The 24,221-nt window shown below is 44.8% G+C and overlaps 1 protein-coding gene across 3 annotated transcripts in view; it reads right to left on the bottom strand.

Annotated features, from left to right (window-relative positions):
* Positions 1-24,221, bottom strand: part of FRMD3 (FERM domain containing 3) — a 326,745-nt gene that overhangs the window by 68,108 nt on the left and 234,416 nt on the right. For all 3 annotated transcript variants that reach the window (XM_043927504.1, XM_043927505.1, XM_043927506.1), the window contains exons 7-12: positions 22,015-22,102; positions 20,154-20,242; positions 17,001-17,064; positions 13,348-13,436; positions 3,875-3,949; positions 3,486-3,554 (exon numbers count right to left, since the gene is read on the bottom strand). In XM_043927504.1, the coding sequence (XP_043783439.1) occupies positions 3,486-3,554; positions 3,875-3,949; positions 13,348-13,436; positions 17,001-17,064; positions 20,154-20,242; positions 22,015-22,102 (474 nt within the window). The remainder of the gene's footprint in view (positions 1-3,485; positions 3,555-3,874; positions 3,950-13,347; positions 13,437-17,000; positions 17,065-20,153; positions 20,243-22,014; positions 22,103-24,221) is intronic.

Raw genomic sequence — 24,221 nt, 5'->3', positions numbered from 1 at the left:
CATTTCAGGTACAAGTGCTGTTTTTGGGAATCCCTTGGTGGAGGCTCTATGCCCAGGTGGTTTAAGGAGCCGAATCTGAACTCTGAGCTACAGCCCTCTACTTCACTGGGCCCTGGAATGGGCAGGTAAATTCTCACCAAGTAGCCAGCTGATGGAGTTTCAGTTGAGGATCTTGTCATCAGCAAAGATCAGTGAGCTAACGTGAGAGTGAGCATCTTTTCTTTTTGAAAAAAAGAAAAATCCCAAGACAGTGTTTTCAGCCTGCATCTGTTTCTCTATGTCACACACATATCAACAGAAGTAGAAGTCCAAGAACTGGCTATACTTTGAAAAGGAGAATCTCAAGGGAGAGGAAAGAAAACTAAGGGAAGTCTTATCATCACTGTTCTAGATGAGCAGAGCTTCTTGAGCACTGCCAGAGATAGAGCTCACTACTATACTCTCACTTTTGACAGCCACTGCAAAGATGTCAAAACAATTCGAAACTACGATAATTGTTCCAGAGAAACAACTCCCTGCCCTGCAGCCAGCTACTGGGAAGGAACAAGAAGTGGCTGCTAGAAGTGGCACATGCCACCCTGGCTCTGACCACAGCTGCTTCTTGGGAGGGCAAGGTCCCCAAGGCAGCACCACGGACAGATCTCAGGTCCCAGAAGATTAGAGGTAAAGCTGTCATCCCACACTCCCAGCGCATACATTCATTCAACAAATGCCTACTGACCTCCGACTTTGACCAAGCGCTGTGTAAAGTGGTGGGTAAGATGGAGGTAACCAAGATAGGCACAAGGCTTGCCCTCCCAGAGCGTACTTTGTATCACTACTTTAAACAAGTTCTTCCTTGTGATGTCAGAGGTTTGAGAGATACTGCCAAAGAACTGAGGGCCAGAGAGGCCCCCTTTCACAAACATGTAAGAGGGGGTAGTGGAGGCGCGAGGAAGAGCATGAGAATCCGTGCTGAAAGGGCCTATAGAGCCTTGGTTGCAGTGATATTCTGGGAGACTTTAGGAGATTCCAGAAAAAAACAAACAAACTATAAATTGAATTGATGGATGCCTCATTTCTCATCTGCTCTGGTGGCTCAGTCCACTCCAGGAAAAGCTTTTCACTAGGGTGAATCTGCTCCCTCCACCACCTCTACCACCAGTAATCTAGAGTCTGGCTATTCAAAAGTGCAAACCATGAACTAGCCACATGGCCATCGTCTGGGAGCACATTAGAAATGCCAGATTCACGAATTAGAATCTGATTTTAACAGGAATGCTAGATGATCCCTGTGCAAGTTATGGTTTAAGAAGCCTTGATCTAGGAAGGCTTCATTCTCACAAATGATGCAAACGTAAATTTAAAAGGGAAATGTTTTAAAATATTCTTTCCTTTTTTTTTCCATTTATTTTTATTCATTGGAGGCTAATTACTTTACAATATTGGAGTGGTTTTTGCCATACATTGACATGAATCAGCCATGGATTTACATGTATTCCCCATCCCGATCCCCCCTCCCACCTCCCTCTCCACCCAATCCCTCTGGGTCTTCCCAGTGCACCAGCCCCGAGCACTTGTCTCATGCATCCAACCTCTTTCCTGATCTCATTCATCATCTGTAGACAGTAACTATGGGCTTTTGGTAAACCTTGCATATTTGGAATAGGTCTTTCTGAAAGTATACTGTTAAAAAACATTTTCCTACTTTGTGTTTGTGCCTTCAAGGGGGTTCCCCAGAATCGAGTATTTCTTTTAAGATCAAACACTCATGCTTCCAAGCTGGAAGAATAAAACCCAAGCTGAGCCCTTGGGGTAGGTTTGCTCCCCCAGCTTCTAGGACAATGCAGGGGCTTTCCAGGCAGCAGATGCTATAGAGAAAAGAACACAGGACCCAGAGGCGCAACACTGGAGTTCTAGGCTTCCTCGTGCCACCAAAATATTTATGATCTCAGATGAATCATTTAACTTCTCCAAGGCTCAAGTTCCCTTATCTGTAAAATAGAAACACTGAACCAGGTGATCCCTGAGGTCTTTCTAAACCAAAGAATCTGGAAACATTCCAATGATATGTCTTACTATTTCTTCTTCTTTTGTTTCTGCTTCACTGAGTAACCACAATTGGAGGCAGAGGAGGAGCTATAAAAAGGCTATTCCCCACCCCCACCCCCAAAAAAAAGGCTATTTTTAAAAAAAATGACCATTGTCATGGACAGGTAAACTCTGAGACTTTCACAGGCATTGCTCCAAGGGGTCCCAGCCAGGGCACCCCTGATTCCCTCGCTCTACAGTTTTCTCCTGCTTCTTAAAGCAGGAGAGGCTGCTTTGCAGACTTGCATGTGACAGCTTCCCATTTGTTGTTCATTCACTAAGTTGTGTCTGACTCTTTGCAACCCCATGGACTGCAGCACTCCAGGCTTCCGGATCTCACAAAATGTGGTCCCCTGCAGTGGCAAACCACTTCAATATTCTTGCCTTGAGAACTCCATGAACAGTATGAAAAGCTTCCCACTGATCACCCCAAACCAGGAATGAACTATTCTCTCTACACATCTGCACAAGATTTCATGCTGACTTCAGTTCTGTTCCCCTGTGTGGGGGCCTACGCTGGCTGGCTTAGCTACACTTCTGAGAGACCGTGGCCTCCTCCTGCCTGACCACCCCAAGGACCAGGTGAGAGGTACCCAGCTCACTGGGTCACCCTGGAGAGAGAGGAGGCTGGGCAAAAAATCTGAGCATAAGGGAGAATCCAAGTTCAAAGGTGGGGAAGGAAGGACTGGTGCCCACCAGTGTGTGAGAACTTCCTAAAGAATATATCTTATGATGATCTTGCCTTCAAAAGGAGGAAAATCAGGATGAGAATGTCCAGCTTTAGATACGGAGCATGCTTGAAGTTTAGGATGCACAATGATCTGTGTAAACTGTGGTGATAAGAGGTCCAGCATGGTTAAGAGAATATTTATTATTCCTCAGAATTACATATATTGCCATGTTAACAGAGAAGCACACCGTTGTCCCGATAATGACTAAGCTCCTCATTCCTCTGAGTGGCTTTGGGGAATTAAAGGTCTGATGAGTGATGGGCACCCTACCCCCTCATGTGAGATAGTCTAGGAGGAGTTGGGCCAGTGGGAACTGGCCACAGTGATGAACAGAGGCAAGGGCAGAGAGCATCTCTAAGAGGACAGGATGATAGACTCAAGTCAGGAGACAGCCCAGCTCAGCCACACCTCACATGCTTCCTGCTTGTTCACATGACACTCCAGGCCAAATCAGGGCAATGACTCCCTGCAGAGCCGGCAACTCAGAATGGAGCCCGGCCAGACCTGTCTGCGTGAGACCCGGGGGATGATGGGAGTGCCTGGAACGGGGGCTGAAAACGACACAGGGCCGGGCAGCTAGAGCCCTCGCTCCCTTCATTGTCCTAGTGGATTTGGCGAAGTCTGCCTTGAAACCCTCCTGTCCACCCAGAAACCTCCCAGAGTCGTGGGGACCACCCCACTCACCTGTGCACCTCTGGGGGTTCTCTCTGGATTTTGGAGCTGGCTTCCACCACCTCTTTGGCAACTTTACCGCTGCAAAAAAGACAGAAACACAGTATTTGTGCACAGATGTTCAGAGTGGAAGGGGAGAGGTGTGTGCACTTTTTTTCTTTTTTTTTAAACTTCACAGCGGTCTGACCCAACTCTAAGAATCCATGCCTTCTACTCCTCCATGAGGGGATATTACTACAGAGTTTGAGAGATCCTGTAGGCATAAGAGATGAGTGGAAAGGGAGCCCCCAAACTGGGGTATGGGCCAAAGTGCACTGATTTAAAGTATCAATACCATATTCCAACATCAAAGGCTGTGCCCAACCCAGCCCCATCATCGAAGTGGAACCATGGGTACCCACCTATATCGAAATCTACTTCCTTTAAAAAATATCTTGCTGCTTGACACCGTCTTGATCTGACTGGATTTTGCATACCTGTAAGAAAAAGCAGAGCAGAGGTGGTATGCTGCTGAAAAGTCCAAGCAGAACATGCTGTAATGTGTGGTAATCAGATATTTCTGACTGCCAAGAAAGAGATACATTGTACTGTTATCTCTCTCACACACTCACACACACACACACACACACCTGAAAGAAATGTTTCTTTCACCATGTATGTTGCAATCTGGCCTTTTCTATGTGATCTCTTTTCATTATTGTATATGCTGTTGGTGACCCACACATTTGGTATCATAATCTATTACCGGGTCATGATCTGCAAAAAGGACCAGGCAATATTGATGATCAGCAGGGATTCTTTCCCAGTTTCTGTTGCAGTGACAGGAAGAGGGTGGGCTCAGGCAGAGGGCATCATTACAGTTTTTTGCTGGGCAGACTTTCTTGCCTGGAACTATGCCAGCACTGCAGCAGAAAACAGTTCCCTGGTGACACAGGTCCCTCCCCATGTCACAGAGAACTCACCTACTGTGTATTTTCTGGGACATGGCACAAGGGGCCTGTGTCACCATGGAAGTGATCCCTGGTTTCTGAGTATTAAGATGGCTTAAGTCACCATGACCCAGTGCCCTTTAAAAGAAACCTCACCGGTCGATGACTAAGATACACGAGGATACACAGAAGCCCAGCCAAGCCCTGATTCAGCACCTCTGAGCCCTTCCCGTAAATACGAACAAAACACCACCATTCTGAAAGAACAATTCAGAACATGGGCTGTCCAGAGGCCACACACGGGGCATTTGATTCCTATGATACCTCAGGACACCTCAACGTCAGTCACCTTGAGCCTGATGCAGTTAAACCCAACAAATTAGAAAGAATGGGTCTACCAGAGTTCAGGATCATTTTTAACTATTGATCAGTACAAAATCTTAATAAAAAACAAACAGAACACTATGCTGTATGGAATTCTGAGTAGAGACAATCACACAACGAGGGCTGCGTCTGGAAGCTTCGGTGTGGGCAGTGAGCCCCGCCCGAGTCCATGAAGCCTGGGTTCCATCACTTAGCAGTATTAACTGCAGCACAGAGCTCAAAGAAGACACCGACTTTGCATTCATGGAATGTAAGGCCCAGAGGGAAATGGGTATTCATCTGGGAACCCCACAAAGAAGAGAACAGAGGTAAATTACAAGCAGTGGTGCTATGAAGGAAAAGATGCAATGAGAGTATGGGGGTGGTGTTGATCTGATCTGGGAGCCGCAGAAGGTGGCCTGAGGAAGAGACCTCTGAGCTGAGCTGCAGGGGAGGGAAGGTGTTAACAGGGCCAGTGGTGGCTATGTTCCAGGCAGAAGGCCCAGCAGGTAAAAGCCCAGACCCTGAGCACTGGGGGGACTGATGATCTGATGTGCATTTCCCTGTGCTGTTATTACGACTATTTTACACAGTCTCACTCACACATTCTCTCCACTAACTTACTAGGACCTGACCTTGAGCTGTCCTTGTTAAAGATTCGGTCTTTGTCCTCAGGACCATGGAAAGTCACAGAAAATACTGTCTTGCAAACCATCTGAACCCACAGAGAGGAGTACTGGCTACAGAGGATGAATCCGGGGAGCAAGATGGGCAGGAGAGGGGGTCAAGCCCAGGGAGAGGGGTTTCTGTCAAGGCAGGGCCCAGAGAAGACAGCACAGGAGCCCCAAGGATAAGCAGAGCACATGAAATCCACACCACAGAGGGGTCTAGATGCCTAGGACAGGCTGCTGGTAAAGCCAGGCTACAGACCACATGCACTCAAGAGGAGAAATGGCTCAGCAAACCTCGCGGAGGCAACATCGTTGTGCCTCCTCCCCTGAGGATGTGCCTGGCCTGGGTCTCTTTGCTACCCCATCTCCAATCTTAGCCCCAGAGATTCACAGGCCTGGACACATTTCCCATCACCAGCTGCCTCTCCCCATCTCAGCAGAGTTGTTGCTCCCAAGTATTCAGAGGTGGGAGGTGGAGAAACATTTTTAAAGCAGTTTCTGGTTCTAGGTTCCTAAGGATGCTCAGGGCAAGGTCGTCTGCTAAAAAAGCTTATTAGGAGTCCTAATTGCAGTTTTTGAAATTCAGACTCAACTCTGTACCCATTTTATGGAGGTGTGGCTAGCACAGCAATTCCATAGACCGGGGCTCATCTAGGGAGCAGTGGGCGGCTCTCTCGCCGGTCCAGCCTCAGCTCCTGCCCTTCCAAGTCCCATGCAGAGGCCACACTGCCTCAGAACAGCCTCTTGGTGGGAGGCCTCACAGCGCTCCACTGCATCTGCACAAACCTGCCAAGTATGTCAAGGAAAACTGGCTAGAAGGCACATTTCACAGAGAAAGACAGCGAATAGCTGTCTGGTCAGGATGAGAGGAGTGAAAAAAGCGTTGGCTTCTTTCTTACAGCAAAGTGCCCTCGATGATTATTTGTGTGGTTTCACTGGCTCAGACACACTCTATCAAGAGCATTTCCACCAATCCCCTGCCCTCCCAAATATCCAGGGAGATGCCTGATAATGTCTGGGCTGAGATCTTTTGTGGAGTTTTAACAAGGGAATTTATTCTGAGAGCGTGAACCCCCCAAAACCCCAGGGAATTGGGAAACAGACAGTGGGATGGAAAGAAATGAATGAAGGCAAGAGCAAGGTGGCTGGGTCACAGGACACGCATGCAGTTGTGCCCACCCTTGGCTGTGTATCAGTAGATGCTGGGGCAGGGTTAGGAGTACCAGCTCCCAGGACCCATCACTGGAGAGGCTCATTCAGTCCCTCTAGATAGGGGCCCGGGAGTCTGTATTTTTATCAAACACCCCCACGTCATTCCAAGGCCACCTACGTGCATCGGAGAACCTCGGAGTCCCCACATTCTCCTTGAATGACTCCCGGGTGGCATTTTACCCCAAAACACAGGGGCTCAGGATTCTTTCCTGCTTTTGGTCCTGTGACCTTTGTCAAGTCATGGAGCCTCTCTGAGCCTTAGTTTCTTTACAAATTTTTAAAAGAATGATGATATTAGAATACTTATTTCATAGTGTTCTGAGGAGGGTTAAATAAGATGTACTAAGTCACTTCAGTCATGTCAGACTCTTTGCAACCCCATGGACTGTAGCCCGCCAGGCTCCTCTCTGCCCATGGGATTTTCCCAGGCAAGAATACTGGAGCGCGTTGCCATATCCTACTCCAGGGGATCTTCCCGATCCAGGGACTGACCCTATGTCTCTTTTGTCTACTGCACTGGCAGGCGGGCTCTTTACCACTAGTACTACCTGGGAAGCCTTAAATGAGACAAAATGACCTGAAAACACCTATAGTACTCCTTGCTCATTATATGATACCCTCTCTCCCTTTCTTCCTTCCCCTTCCCCTGATATCACTCTCCAAACCTCTGCATTGCCTTCTCACTGTTGAGCTACCAAAGCCAATTCTCTAAGCCCGTGGCCATACCCGGGAACCACGTCAAACACTCTGAAGGCAAATAAAAGAGCTTCAGGCTCCAGCTCTAACTGACCCGTTCCAGCTCTCTGTTCCCAGGCTCTCCCATCCACGAGCCCAGAGCAAGCCTTCCTCCCAGTGTAGGCAACACAGGCACAGCCCAGTAGCAAAGCAGTTCTCTCTCCTCTAGCCTCCTTTCTGGTCTTCCCTCTCCCCACTTCCATCTCCAGCTGCTCATCAAAACCTCAGCACAGAAGCACTGGCTACTCTCAAATCTCTGATCTCACAGGGAAATCCAGTCCCCAGCACCTGACTGGGCGACGCCTGTATATTCACATGGTGGCCTCATTATTCCTCTCTTTTCTATTGTCACAACTCTCCCCTCACCACCCCCAGAACTTTCAGGGCAGAGTCACTCTACCTAGAGACCCCTCCCCATGGCGTTATGGAGGTCTGTCCAGTCCTGATACTGAAAGTCTGTTTTAAATGGGATACTATTTGTGAGATGTGCATACATACTCAAGAGTGCCTGGAACAGACAGAGCATCCTCTGAGTATCAGTGTCATCTGATGTACACACATCAGTGTACATCTGATGTACACAGCTCTGTAGGAATATGCCCCCACTCACCCCTACTTCCAGCTTCTCCTCTGGTACCTGTTACTATAGGAGCTGAGGATGGGGGTCAGGTTAGGTGCTGGAGAGACACTGGCTGATGCTCTAAAGGCCACCTCTAGAACTAACAATACAATTTCCCTTTTCCCTATGGTTTATAGCTTCTGGAGTAATCAGTGTAATAACAATATATGTTATTACTGAGCCCTACTAGGCGCCATTCACCATCCAAAGCACATTGCATTCTCAGTTGCTCAGTCACGTCCAACTCTTTGCAACCCTATGGACTGAAGCCTGTCAGGCTCTTCTGTCCATGGGATTCTCTGGCAAGAATACTGGAGTGGGTTGCTATTTCCTCCTCCAGGGGATCTTCCCAACCCAGAGATAAATCCCCCATCTCCTGCATTGCAGGTGGATTCTTTACCACTGAGCCACCAGGAATGTGCTTAAATGCACTAAATTATTATTTTAAAAGCACTTTAAATACACTAATTTACTTCATCCTCACAGCTCTCTCATAGGAAGAAGCAATCCACATTCTTACGTGAAGAAACTGAGGTACAGAAAGGTAAATGCACTTAACAACGGTCACATCATAGAAGCTGGAGGAACCAGGCTGCAAACCCAGGCTTTTCTGTATTTTTAAGTAATGTCTTGCCATGCAGGTCCTCATACTTCAGAATGCATCAGGATCACTGGGTGGGCCTTTGAAAATACAAGGTTCTGATTCAGTAAGTCCGAGTTGGAGCCAGGCCTTTATAAGAAGTTCTCCAGAAATGCTGATTCTGGTCCAGGGACCCAAACTTTGAGAATCACAGGATCAGAGCATGCAACCCTGGGCTACAGGCTTACCCTGCCTGGAAAAGGTATATTACTACTAACATCAAGATCCTTCATCCCAGATTCTGAATTTTTAAAATAAAAGCTTTATTGAAATATAATTCACATAATGTTCATCCTTTTATATTGTACACTTCAGTGGTTTTTAGTATAATTTACAAAGTTAGAGATTCATAAGAAAGTATTTTCATTACCCTCAAAAGAACCTCCCAATACCTATTAGAAGTCCCCTCCTTCTTTCACTCCTTAGCATCATGTTTTCAAGTTTCATCCCTGTTGTAGCAGGAATCAGTAGGTACTTCCTCCCTTTTATGGCTCAATAATATTCCATTGTATGGATATACCACTTTCCTTTATCCTTTCATCAGTTGATGGGCATCTGTTTTAACTATGATGAAGAATGCTGCTATGAACACTCATGTACACATTTTGGTGAGGACTCAGATTTCAAATTAATTGGGTCTCAGGTAGGGTCCATGCTGTTATTGTTTAAAAGTTCCCCCAGGTGACTCTAACGTGCAGTCCGGCTGAGGATCTCTGGTTTCGAACTTCATGACTCAAGTGTGGGCCATACGCCTGCAGCTCAGCATCACCAGGGAGCTTATTAGAAATCAGGACTCCTGGGCCCCACCCAGACCTACTGAACCAGAATCCACATTCTAACAGGATTTCTGGGTAACTCTCCTGCTCACTGAAGTGTGAAAGGTGTCAGTTTAGGGAGATACTCTGGGTCCTTGACGACCAAGTGTCATACTGTTCCTTTGACAAAATGCACACTAACCCAGACAAGAAATTTATTAGGGACTATCTTTATGTCCTGCACACAGTTCTATACAAAGCTGGGGACAGAGAGTGTCATTTGAGCTTCCACTGTGTCCCCAGTGCCCAGCACTGTCTCATCCTAAAGCAGGTGTGAGATAGATTCATCAGAACCACCACCAGGGTGCCACTGAACTCTTCAGGGAATCTAGTGCGTTTTCAGGGAATCAGTGTCCAGAAATGGCACATTCCAGCGCTCTGGGGGAGGCAGCACCCAAAACACACGGCAGGGAGGAAGCTCTCAGATGGTGATGGTCTAAGTCTGTGTTGGGGATCCCCGGGGCGGGGGGAGCAGGAGGGAGAGTCAGAGTTTCTGTTTCTGGGCTCTGTTCCCAGGCAGCAGATCTCAGAGCCAGGGCTCTCAAACCTGGTCGGTGGCCCTGGGCCAGCTGACAACTAGCAGTACATTCATGTGTTAAAAGCATACTGGGGAATTCTTGGCCATGGGGCCTCCCTATTCTCATGACAGGTGAAGGGTAAAGGGGGAAACAAACCACTCCCAAGCCAGGAAACAAGATCAGGGCTTTGTGACATGGATAAATCCAGAGTCTGCCACAGAAAGTGAAGACAGAAGGAGAAAAACAAACATCGTATATTAACGCATATGTATGAAATCCAGAAAAGTAGAACTGATGAGCCTATTTGCAGGGCAGGAATAGAGATGCAGGCATAGAGAAAAGACTTGTGGCCACAGCAGGGGAAGGAGAGGGTGGGGCAAACTGAGAGAATAGCATTAACATAATACACGACCATGTGTAAAATAGATAGCGAGTGGGAAGCTGCTGCATGCATAGCGAAGGAAGCTCAGCTTGGTGCTCTGTAATGATCTAGAGGGGTGGGACGGGGGGTGACTCAAGAGGGGGTGACTCAAGAGGTGGGTGTGTGTGTGTGTGTGTGTGTGTGTATATATATACACATATAGCTGATTCATGTTGTGCAGCAGAAACTAACTACATTGCAAAGAAATTATACTCCAATTAAAAAAAAAAAAGATCAGTGCCTTGCTCTGCTGGCCCAGACCATGAAGGCTAAAACCATGATCAGCTGGAAGCAGGGCCAGGAAAGGAAGCGGGCAGTGGAGGAAGTTCAGAGCTTCAGAGAGTCAGAGCTCTTCAGAAGCAAAGGGAGTGGGCTCTGCAGCCAACCGGCACTCAGAAGACATTCCCATTCATGGAGCAGGGAGTCATCCCAGTCACAGCAGCAGCTACCACTTATTGATGGTCAGTGTGCCTGGCAGGACTAGACGCTGCAGGGCAGGGATTACCAACTGAATTTTACAGATGAAAAATAAAGATAAGGCTCAAAGTGTTCATTGTTTTGTTTCAGGTCACACGAGACTAGTAAGCAACAGAATCGAGATTCAAACCCAAGTCTGTTGGCCTCCAAAGCCCACTATGCTTAACACGAGGCCACAGTGATACAAGCAAATCATACCTGAGTCCCAGCTCCCTCCCTTCAACAGATGAGCCAGATGTGGCCAGCCATTGGTTCAAGGTCACACTGCTGGGTCAGGATAAGCTAATCTTTCCTCTTTCTTAAGGAACAGGGATAATTGTGGGATAATGGTGGAACACAATGTTTGGGCAAATCTCAGGTCAGGATAAATATTAGGGATTAGAAGTCCTAATGGGAGAGATGGGGTAGCCTGGCCCAACCAGAGCAGAGGTGTTGACGCAAGGACTCAGTCAACTCTGTATGGTGCCACCTGTTCTCACAGTTACACTCCTCGGGTCTTCTGAAGCTTCTACAGATGACTGGAAGTGATTTCTTTGATATGCCTGCTTGGCCCATTCAGTGACAGAATTGTCAGACTACTTTGTTAGCTGCCAGATAATGAGCCTACTCCAAATGCCCCAAATGGATGCCTTTGATTGTGGGTTTTTCCCCCTTCCCTCCCCTCTTTTCAATTCAGTTTTTACATTTATTTTACTCCATATACCAACTGACTCTCTCACTCATGATAAAACAATACATGTGCAAAAACTATTCAATGTCCTGAATAATTGGATTGTGGTGGTGGTTGCATAAATTGGTGAATTATACTAAAACCAGTGAACTTACACATTAAAGCAGTTGATTTTATAGTATGTGAGTATTACCTCAATTTTTTTAAATGATTAAAAACAAAAACAAAAATGTGAAGGCTCCCACTAAGACTAAGAGCACCCCAGACTGTCTGCCTCTCCTTCTCTCTGCTGTCATGTGAATGGAGTGGTCTAGACATGCTGAGTTTTCAGAGGTCATCAGCTATTCTTTATTTACCAGTCTTCAAACACTGTAGGAGACTCACAGATGCCTTGATGTCTTACTGATATGCATCATCATTCCTAGAAGCACAGCATTTTGTGAATCATCTCATCCAAGCATGTTCAAATTATGCTCCTGACAGCATCTGCCCAGGACTTGGGAGTTCTCATTCCAAACCTGGGAAAGTCATGGGCAAACTCAGACAACTGGTCACCCAACCTCCTGTGGAGTAGTGAGCAATGAGTCAAGGGTCTCTAGTCCCCAGTCCCAACTTTGGTCCCCACCAACAGCACAGCTTCTCTATTTTTATCTTTTTTTACATAGGCTTTGTCTACACTTTCTGTGTAAGGAAGAGAGTTCTGTGGCTTAAAAGGGGTTTGAAAAACACTGTTTCAGCCTTCATTCTCCTGAAGGCCCTTGTAAGCCAAAACCCAGGATGATCAGAGAGTCAGCAGTTTCAGGTGAGTCTAATTGGTAAGACTATTTCAGTGTAGGGGGGCAGGGTGGCAGAGTGAGACAAAATCCACCTGGATGAATTCCAGGGGTGAGTGGTGCTGACACCCCAGGCAGCACTCGCTAGGCTCCTGACTGCATCCATCACCACTGCTCTTCCAATCAGTAACGATCTCAAAGAGGAGAAGCTAGAACTTAAATTTGAACCTTTTTGAAACCTGAGAGTTTCGTGGATGGTTTCTGAAGTTCTGTGCAGCATTGACTTTCTATGATCCTAGAAGACCCTGATGGCATTCTACCTACAAATGTTTGGCTCTCCTCTCTAAACACTGAAGCCTTCTTACCAGGAATATATGTGTGACTCTCTGTCTAAGGTTTCTTTTTCTGTTGTTGAGAGCACGTACAACCCAAGCTCAGAGTAAGTCAGAAGTGCTAGAGAGTATTAATTCTGCCCTCGTAAGTGTCCCTAAACTAAAATGAATGGGGAATTGGTAGATAAACAGACCAACCTCTTTGCCAGTCAGTGGGAGAATTTTGAGGCACATTCTGCAGTCTGCTGGGGATCCCCAGCAGACACAGCTGAGTCCAGCGGCTCACAGTAGTGACTACTCAATATCATGCCCTATATTTCTTGCTTCCCCTCTCCCTCCTCTACTCCCCTATTGGTACATTCAGTAACCACACCTGATTTGCACTAAGCTCTTCCCAAGGTCTGCTTCTAAGGGGGGAACCAACCGAAAACAGATCCTGTGACATGTTGAATGGAAACAACAATGCCCCTCCCCTCAAAAAGCCCACAGCAATTAGGAAACACCCAGTATAAAGTTCAAGACATGGTCAGGCCAACAGTGGTTGGGAGTCACTCTGAATAATGCAGCAAATTTATAACTCATTTAAATATAATAAAAAGGACTATATTAAAAGAAATGAATATGTAGCTGTTTGTGAAACATAAAGGACTCCAGAAGTGCTTTTTCAAACCTATGATTAAATGAATAAAAGTGACTTACTTATAAAAGGCCTGGTTCTCCACCCCACACTTCCAAAGATGCTTGCAGGCAGCTGGTGTTGAAGTATGAAATGCCAACACGGCTTTTTTCTAATAAAATATAACAAAACAATTAAGGGCACGTTAAATACAGTTTTTCAGATTTTTCTTTTAAGAGTTTACCTATTTGTATCCCACCACCTACGAAACAGAATTGAAGTAACTTATGCATTACTATGCACTTCAGTTCAGTTCAGTTCAGTCGCTCAGTCGTGTCTGACTCTTTGCGACCCCATGAATTGCAGCACGCCAGGCCTACCTGTCCATCACCAACTCTGGGAGTTTACTCAAACTCATGCCCATCAAGTCGGTGATGCCATCCAGCCATCTCATCCTCTGTCGTCCCCTCCTCCTCCTGCCCCCAATCCCTCCCAGCATCAGGGTCTTTTCCAATGAGTCAACTCTTCACATGAGGTGGCCAAAGTATTGCAGTTTCAGCTTCAGCATCAGTCCTTCCAATGAACACCCAGGACTGATCTCCTTTAGGATGGACTGGTTGGATCTCCTTGCAGTCCAAGGGACACTCAAGGGTCTCCTCCAACACCACAGTTCAAAAGCATCAATTTTTCCGAGCTCAGCTTTCTTCACAGTCCAACTCTCACATCCATACATGACCACTGGAAAAACCATAGCCTTGACCAGACGAACCTTTGTTGGCAAAGTAATGTCTCTGCTTTTTAATATGCTATCTAGGTTGGTCATAACTTTCCTTCCAAGGAGTAAGCATCTTTTAATTTCATGGCTGCAATCACCATCTGCAGTGATTTGGGAGCCCAAAAAAATAAAGTCTGACACTGTTTCCACTGTCTCCCCATCTATTTCCCATGAGGTGATGGGACCAGATGCCATGATCTTAGTTTTCTGAATGTTAAGCTTTAAGCCAACTTTTTCACTCTCCTCCTTCACTTTCATTAAGAGGCTTTTTAGTTCCTCTTCACTTTCTGCCATAAGGGTGGTGTCATCTGCATATCTGAGGTTATTGATATTTCTCCCAGCAATCTTGATTCCAGCTTGTGCTTCTTCCAGCCCAGCATTTCTCATGATGTACTCTGCATATAAGTTAAATAAGCAGGGTGACAATATACAGCCTTGACATACTCCTTTTCCTATTTGGAACCAGTCTGTTGTTCCATGTCCAGTTCTAACTGGTGCTTCCTGACCTGCATACAGGTTTCTCAAGAGACAGGTCAGGTGGTTTGGTATTTGCATCTCTTTAAGAATTTTCCACAGTTTATTGGGTTTTTTTGTTTGTTTGTTTGTTTGTATGTTTTCCATTTATTTTTATTAGTTGGAGGCTAATTACTTTACAATATTGTAGTGGTTTTTGTCATACATTGACATGAATCAGCCATGGATTTACATATATTCCCCATTCCAATCCCCCCTCCCACCTCCCTCTCCACCCGCTCCCTCTCGGTCTTCCCAGTGCACCAGGCCCAAGCACTTGTCTCATGCATCCAGCCTGGGCTGGTGATCTGTTTCACCCTAGATAATACACATGTTTTGATGCTGTTCTCTCGAAACATCCCACCCTTGCCTTCTCCCACAGATTCCAAAATTCTGTTCTGTACATCTGTGTCTCTTTTTCTGTTCTGCATATAGGGTTATTGTTACCATCTTTCTAAATTCCATATATATGTGTTAGTATACTGTATTGGTCTTTATCTTTCTGGCTTACTTCACTCTGTATAATGGGCTCCAGTTTCTTCCATCTCATTAGAACTGATTCAAATGAATTCTTTTTAATGGCTGAATAATATTCCATGGTGTATATGTACCACAGCTTCCTTATCCATTCGTCTGCTGATGGGCATCTAGGTTGCTTCCATGTCCTGGCTATTATAAATAGAGATGCGATGAACATTGGGGTGCATGTGTCTCTTTCAGATCTGGTTTCCTCGGTGTGTATGCCCAGTGATCCACACAGTCGAAGGCTTTGGCATAGTCAATAAAGCAAAAATAGATGTTTTTCTGGAACTCTCTTGCTTTTTCGATGATCCAGCGGATATTGGCAATTTGATCCATGGTTCCTCTGCCTTTTCTAAAACCAGCTTGAACATCTGGAAGTTCTCGGTTCACATATTGCTAAAGCCTGGCTTGGAGAATTTTGAGCATTACTTGACTAGCGTGTGAGATAAGTGCAATTGTGCGGTAGTTTGAGCATTCTTTGGGATTGCCTTTCTTAGGGATTGGAATGAAAACGACCTTTTCCAGTCCTGTGGCCACTGCTGAGTTTTCCAAATTTGCTGGCATATTGAGTGCAGCACTTTCACAGCATAATCTTTCAGGATTTGAAGTAGCTCAACTGGAATTCCATCACCTCTACTAGCTTTGTTCATAGTGATGCTTTCTAAGGCCCACTTGACTTCACATTCCAGGATGTCTGGCTCTAGGTCAGTGATCACACCACTGTGATTATCTGGGTCGTGAAGATCTTTTTTGTACAGTTCTTCTATGTACTTAGAAGATGCTAAAATCATATTCCCCCTTCCCTCACCCTTTGCAGATATTACTAACCTCTCCAGGTCCTGTTTTGGATAACGAACAGTTTCATAATCTTTCTCAACACTCCAGGCATCACCTACCTCTCAATCAGACTTGGATGAATTTAAAAATTTACTCACTATTTTTGAATATCTAGTGCTTAAACACTAGGCTCATGAAAATGGAGAAACTTTCCGACTGAGCTCTGAGGCTCTTCAGTAATAGTTTCCTCCCAAATGATAAACCCAACCTACATGTGATAACTCCTTGATTTTAAGATTCCCAAGACTTATCCTTTTTATAAAACTCTAATCAACACTGGTTGATGTCTATCTTCAAGTATCATTAATTTGTTTCCTAATTTGTATTCTGGCAATTGATAGAAGTAGGGAGAAGAGCCATTAGCTATTTCTCAAGTCAGTGAAAGTTAAAGTGTTAGTAGCTCAGTCATGTCTGACTCTTTGTATCCCCATTGACTCTAGCCCACCAGGCTCCTCTGTCCATGGAATTCTCCAGGCAAGAATACTGAAGTGAGTTGTCATTCCCTTCTCCAGGGGATCTTTCCGACTCAGGGATCAAACCCTGGGTCTCCTGCATTGCAGGTGTATTCTTTACCATCTGAGGCACCGGAAAGCCCAAGTCTATCACAACCTAGTTTTCACACAGGGGTATATGGTCAGCATTGTTCACTGGATTAATTCTTTTTTTTTTTTAATTTTTTAATTAATTTATTTATTTTTGGTCATACATTGATATGAATCAGCCGTAGATTTACACGTATTCCCCATCCCGATCCCCCCTCTCACCTCCCTCTCCACCCGATTCCTCTGGGTCTTCCCAGTGCACCAGGCCCGAGCACTTGTCTCATGCATCCCACCTGGGCTGGTGATCTGTTTCACCATAGATAGTATACATGCTGTTGGATTAATTCTTAAATGTGTAAACCTGGTGTTATTTACCTCTTAATTTCTGGTATCATCACAAACTTTAACATCATGGTCTTTGGGGGCTACATTACTACAGGCACATGCCATACCTGAAACTTTCTCATGCACAGGCACACCCACACACACATGTACAAACACATGCATGCACACTCAACAACAGACAGGTAGAAAGGCAGTTTCTGACCTCCTTCTGGGTGCCAATCACATAAAATGTCTTCCCTTCAAACTTCAATTTGCAGACATCTGGCCTAAGAAAAGAAAATCTCTTTGGGTGAGAAGAAAAAAAAAGTGGCAGCTAATTAAGGTACCTGCTTTCCCATAGGAATCCATCTGACTCACAAATGCCAAGCAGACAGCAATGAAACAAGATATTATCTTATCATTGCTGGAGGCCAAATGAGCAGGGAAGAGTCCCCAAGTGAATTCTACAACAATTTTCTTCCCAAGAGAGGATCTGTAGGCAGCTCAGAATTATTTATCCTATTTTTTACAGTTAAGCTGTACCTTTCTTCCAAGGAGCTGTAGAGGTTTCATGAATATTAATGACCAAAACAATATTAATTGGCCAATGCACTTTGTGAGGTAGGAAGTATATAATAGTTATTTCAGATTTGGTTAATGAAACCATATGGATTCACAATATCTACATCCTTTCACATCCATCTCCAAGACATGCACATTGCAAAATTCTCATTTCTGCCCTCCCGGTTTATAAATGAACCATTTTGTTAGATAATGAGATGCTCAAAACTATAAGGATACCTTGAGGAACTATAGACAAAAGACTTGAGGCTTCATCTTAAGGAGATGCTCAGTTAAAATCTACCTGAAATGTAGACCTAAGGTCACCTCTTTGGTAAGAAGATAAGTGTAAAGAGAGGAGGGAATTCTATTTTTATTCCTTTGATCTAATTCCTAGGACAGTGATATGTGCCCCTGTGCTTTTCCTGGGGAAAAAGAACAGTGAGGTCATATTAAGCTGTGGTGAGGATTTGCAAGAGGGATAAAGTTCAGTGGATGTTCAAAACAAAACAACACTAGGTTTAACGTGGGAAGAAAATTTATTTTAGTAACATATACATGGCTGTTACAAAGTGTTCCTAAGCCATGGCTGGAAGAGATGGGGATGACAACATCCCAACAGAAACAATAGAACCTAGAAACAAAAGATCTGAGGACTGTCCATCTCAACTCTTCAGTGGACCCGAGGAGAAACTAAAGCCCCAAGGGGAGAGACTTGCAATCAATATGCATGCATCTAACCCAAGGACTCCAGAGTTGAGTAGTACCTGAGGATCAAATACCCTGCAGGACCCTCAAGCCTTTTGTAATTGTAGGAGAGAATGGGGGAAGCCCCGCCCATATTACCCATGCTCCCCAAAGTCAGAAAATCCCTAGGGAAATTATTCTGGAATGGAGTGAAGGGTGGTTAACATCAGAGCTTCTTTACAAATACTGAGAACACAGAGAAGAAAGTAGGTAACCCACCATGCTATGTATTTATAAAACATCCTAGTTCACAAATCAAATCACTTTCACACACTATTTCATTTCCTTTCCCCCACCATCTTCTTTCTTTCCTGTAAAGTAGTTGGATATAATGAATGCCCATTTTATGAATGAGTACGTTGAGACTCAGACAGTTAAGTGATTTATTAGAGACACACAAACATTTGAGAATGCTCATTATGGAGGAAGAGAGTATGTGGGCACAGATGCGAACTGACAGTATAACATGAATAAAGGCAATGACAGAGTAGGTAGGGAAGATATTTAGGCAAATTCAGGTTCTTAGGAAGAGAAGGCTGATCATAAAAACAGAGCAGAAGGTGTAGGAAGCAAAGTGGACATGAGCTGATTGATTCTATTCTTGTAGAGAAGGTTTGAAGGGAAGGCAGGTGCTCAGAGGAGAGTGCCAAGAAGCGATGGGGTAGATGAGGACTTGATAAAAAAGGTGCTGGAAGAAATCCTGATGCTAAAAGAACCATGAAATGGAGGTTCAGATAACCTTGAGAGAGCATTTTCAATCCAGGACTGAGGGTGGATGCCCAAAGGCCCATCAAAAACTTCTGACCCCTAGGGCTCAAGCCAAGAGAGTGAGTCCACCACCCAGAGAGACCAGGTGACAAATCTGTCAAGGACCATCAGAGGTCCAAATCATAGCTTCAGCTATGAACAAGACTAAGCCCTTACAGTATTCCAATATATACAAAATGTTCAGCCTTCTTCACTCTTTGTGTTTTAAAGTACAGTCAAGATAAGTCCTTTTTTTTTATTTGTCTTTCTCTTTATTTAAAAAAAATTTTTATTGGGGTATAGTTGTTTAACAATGTTCTGTTAGTTTCTGCAGACTTCTTTACTCTTTACCAAAACTATTTTGTTTCTTGATTGGACACAGCGGGCCCGCTGGTCCATTCTCCCACGTCCTTACTGACAGAACCCATACTTTATTCTTCCTCTAGATCAAGTGTTCATACAGATGATGGTCTCCCCATGAGGCTGGATCCTGATTTGACCAACCTCATCACAGAATTCTACTTCTTGGAAGGACTGGTTTAAGGAGGCACATATGACCCAACCCTGCCCAATTACATACACAGGAAGTCTCTTACAGAGCTTCTGAAAAAGTTATCCTTGTCTTCACAGGAGACACATGCAAAGGGCTCTTCTCCTTGAGGGTGTGGCCATGGGAAGATGTGACAACTGAAGTTGCATGCATGGCCACTTTATAAGCACGAATCTGGGGACAAAAGCTACCACCCTGTGACTACAGAGAAGAAAATGCAAAGGCGCAAGTCCTTCATGATGCTGCCAGGCAGTTAAGTTAAAGGACCATGGGGCTGCCGGACCCCTGGAACTTTTGCTGTCCTCTCATCTGTAAGCCACTGTGAGCAGACTTTCCTGTTCCTTTGAGTCAAAAGCATCTTCACTGATACACTGGATTACAGAGGGGTGGGTCTGCAGCAAGAATTCAACAGAAGAGAATAAAAAGAAGTGGCAGAAATAGAGGGGGTCCTTGTTGTCTGAGGGAACTTGCACCCTAACCCTGCCCTGAGGCACCCTATGGTCACCCCTGGTATTTCTTCACCAGGAATCCTGGACACCTTCCCTTTGGAGGCAGAGCCTCTGAGCCTGGGACACACTCCAGGTCTTCTGAGGTCTAGGGAAACCAAGATTGAACCTCATTTATAGATGAATAATCTCTTTGTAAGAAGCTCCAAGGCAGGGAAATGGACGTTAGGCATTCTACCTGGCAGTTCCAAACAGAAAGTCAAAGACTGGGAAAGAAAAACAAGATTAAGAAAAAGCAAGAATTGTTTTCCAAAGAAGTACTCACCACTTTAACAAATGGATTCTCTTATTTCCCTGGAATACCACAAAGCCTGCAGCGGTGAATCCTAAAAATGTTGTTGTGCCTGTTGAATCCTGAAAGAAAAAAAAAACAGAAATAAGAACATATTCAATTAAGGAATATCAAATAAAGGATACATGATATGCTTATTCATCCTCGATCTGGGTGAATTTTAGGTTAAGTACAATGATCGTAGCCATAAACTAAGTTTCTCAGATGGGACTTCCAAGGATAGTACCTCTAAAATGTGGGTGAGGGCCAGGAATGTGCAGCTTTTCCATTTGAGGAGTGGACCTCTGCCTCCCCAGAAACCTCCTGGGAAATACAGGTTACTCCCAAACCACTAGTCTACTTCCAAGTGTCTTATGGGACTGTCTGAGTTCTCAGATCCACCATGTAAGTAGAAAAACTGTTCTTGGTTGTCATTAGCCCTGAAACCAAAGCCCTGAGCATCTAAACTAACTAGTCAACCCCATATGGGATATCTGGTAATTTAAAAATAAAGATATGCCTGGAAATGCCTACTTTGATTCCAGTCTCCAGCAGGAAAACTAAGCATGGATAAATTAAGACAAAGGAACAACAATGATAACAACAAAACTCAAGTCAGTCTCCAGGTAATAAATAAAACAGACAGAGAGGCTCAAATTTGTGGATAAAATCTAATTCATGAAGTGGAATAATCTAATTTATACCATTAGCAGGAAGAGACATCTGGCAAATACTCTACAATAATCATGTGGGCAGAGGAAGAAGAGGCACATGCCACGGTCAACCAGCCTGCCAGCTCTCTGCCGGGGCTGCACCCTCACATCCCCATGGGACTGGACAACAGGGGGTGATGGGGCTCCCCAGGCCCTTCTAAGGTCCAGCCTGAGCTACGAGCTCTAGTACCGGGGACTTCTCCAAATACCATTAGCTGGTCCCACCTGGGTAAAGAAATGTTCTAGTACGACTCAAAAACACACCTTTAAGAGCCTGGCTGATATAAATGCTTAGCTGAGGATTCAGGTTAATGTCTGATTGATGTGCAGTGGCTTTAGAATATGAAAAGAACACTGTTTTCATAAAACGCTTCTGAAACACATGTGCTTAAGTACCACGTTGGGAGCTTGTTTAAAAGGCAGGTTCCAGGTTCCCCAGAGATGCTGATCAGTGGCTCTGGGGTGGGGCCTGAGTGTTTCTGATACACGTGGTCTTGATCACCCACTTGAGAGAAAAACTCTCAAGTAAGTCAAGTAAAGGAAGAAAGAAAAGTATATACTCTAAAGATCAATTGAAAGATTTTTCCTTCTACTTGTGTGTGTGCTATGTTGCTTCAGTCATGTCCAACTCTGTGTGACCCCATGGACTGTAGCCTGCCAGGCTTCTCTGTCAATGAGATTCTCTAGGCAAGAATACTGGAGTGGGTTGCTATGTCCTCCTCCAGAGGATCTTCCCAACCCAGGGATCAAACGCACGTCTGTTACATCTCCCTGCACTGGCAGGTGGGTTCTTTCCCACTAGCGCCACCTGGGAAGCCCTTGCTTCTGCTTACCCACTGTTAAAGACTGCATTCTTGCTGGCAATGGCCTTTGCAAACAAACCCGTTAGGATCCCACAACTTCTCGCGAGGTAAAACCATCCAATTGATGGATGAGTGAATGAGCAAGCAATTAGAAGACTCCGATGGAGAAAATCAACTACATAAACATGTGACTGCAGTACACTGTTGTCCCTTCCCATTAGGGGTGATGGAGCAGGCTGTGGGAATATCCCAGAAGGGCTCCTTCAGGCCTGTATACCAATTAATTGCCTGTTGGGTGAAACAATCATTATCTGTCAATCTGCAGTGAGAGGTAGTTACCTTGCATGGGTGAGGATCCACCCCATAGGTTTCCAAAGTGTGAGCTTTCAGGAGTAAGTTAAATTCAGCAACTGGTGGGCTCTGCCCTCTAAAATCACACAAGAAAAGTTCAGGGAGTTAACATGAAAAATAACAGAACCACAGAATCCCTTCAATCAATAAAATATGATATTCTTAACTAAACCAAGAGAGAAATCCCTATAGAAATACTGATCAATAAACTGGTCATTATTCCTCCCACAAGGAGCCTTTGCTAAGAAATCTTAGCCCGTGTTCCTTGGTTAATTGTTCTATAATAAACACACATGTACTATGAGGACTCCAGTGACCTGGACAGTTAAATCAAGGTTATCAAGTTACCAATAAGTAGGCCCTTGCAAATCCAATCTTAATATGAACTAAAACTCAGCATCTGTTCTTTCCTATTTATTTCAAAAGATTCTCCAGGATACAGGGCATTTTTTTCTTGTTGAGTAGAAAATGTTACACCATCAGCAGCCTAAACAGAGCCATCCAGGAAAGAAGAGCTGTCAACCATTCTATCGGAAAGCCCTGGATTTTGAAAGGAAATCTCAGCCATTTCTAGTCTGAGCTGTGTCCTCCAGGGTGGTAAACAAGGTCTTGGCCCCAGGAAGAGAAAGGGGGCTGCAAATATAGATGGCTATGAAGTCCTTTCAGGGCTAGCTTCCAAACCAGGATTGTACAGCATTTCAAACACTCCGCTTTTGACTAACATTAACATTTCACATGTATCATAGAGAATCCAAACCATTCTCCAAGGATAGTAAGTAACCTGAGCAACCAAGAAGAGTTTGCTAACAACAGGAATTCAGTTTTATATTCACAGTGTAAAACTATACTGCAATATTAACTATTTCCATGCATGCCTCTCCCCAAAGATGGATTCCCTTTCCACCCACTCAAGACAGCTAAGAGTCCTTATGCTTGTAACCAAAACAGTATCCCATTTTTCTTCTCTGTGAAGCTTTTCAAGATCTCTTTACTCTGAATGTTCACCCTGATACGTCTTTATTCATTTGTCAAGATGAGCACTGTGGTTGTTTAGTCGCCAAGTCGTGTCCAACCCCATGAACCCCATGCAAAAGCAACCCCATGAACTATATAGCCCACCAGGCGCCTCTGTTCTTGGGATTTCCCAGGCAAGAATACTGGAGTGGGTTGCCATTTCCTTCTCCAGAGGATCTTCCTGACCCACAGACAGAACCCATGTTCCCTGCATCTCCTGCATTGGCAGGCAGATTTTTTACCACTGAGCCACCTAGGAAGCCCAAGCACTGTAGGGACACTTGTAATCAGACAACTCATCTTTTTATAATTTTCCTTCTTTCTTTCTTTTTGGCTGTGCTGGGTCTTTGTTGCTGCATGGGCTTTTTTTCTAGTTGCGGCGAGTCGGGAGGTTGCATTCTTGTGGTAATGCACGGGCTTCTCATTGCAGTGGTTTCTCTTGTGGAACACGGGCTTTAGGACTCAACAGGCTTCAGTAGTTGCAGCTTCAGGCTCTCGAGCACCATGGGCTCAATAGCTGTAGAGCATGGGCTTAGCTGCTTCAAGGCATGTGGGATCTTCCCAGATCAGGGACTGAACCAGTGTCTCCTGCATTGGCAGGCAGATTCTTTACCAGTGAGCTACCAGGGAGGCCCCCAGACAACTCATCTTTGGCCATTTCTTTGATTTTTTTCTTCTCTTCCCAGTCTCCTTCCTCACCTCAACCACTCTCTCTTGATCCTCTCTTTTGAGAGACCCTAGGAAGGAAATGGCAACCCACTCCAGTATTCTTGCCTGGAGAATCCCAAGGATGGAGGAGCCTGGTGGGCTACAGTCCATGGGGTCACAAAGAGTCGGACACGACTGAGCGACTTAACTAACTAGTAAGATTCAGCAGCAGCAGTAAATGGATCTTGAAACTCCTAGTATTATCCTCTGTGTCTTTTTAAGCTTTGTTTCATTCTTTAAATCTGCTTTTTATAATACATTCCAAATTATTTCTTTATTCAAGCCTCCAGTTTAATTTCTTCTTCAGCTATGTGCATCCTGTTTTTCATCCCATTTATGGATGATTTTTAAAATATCAATTAAATGTTTCATTTCCAATGTAATATTTACTTGGCTCTTGAAATAGATGCCTGTTCTTGTTTTATGAAATAAATTCTTCTTTCTCCTCTGAGGATATCTACTTGGTTTCTTTT

Source organism: Cervus elaphus, chromosome 16 (genome assembly GCF_910594005.1).
Source record: "Cervus elaphus chromosome 16, mCerEla1.1, whole genome shotgun sequence".
Lineage (NCBI taxonomy): Eukaryota > Metazoa > Chordata > Mammalia > Artiodactyla > Cervidae > Cervus > Cervus elaphus.
Note: the sequence above shows the minus strand (reverse complement) of the source record. Positions and strands in the feature narration are given on the sequence as shown.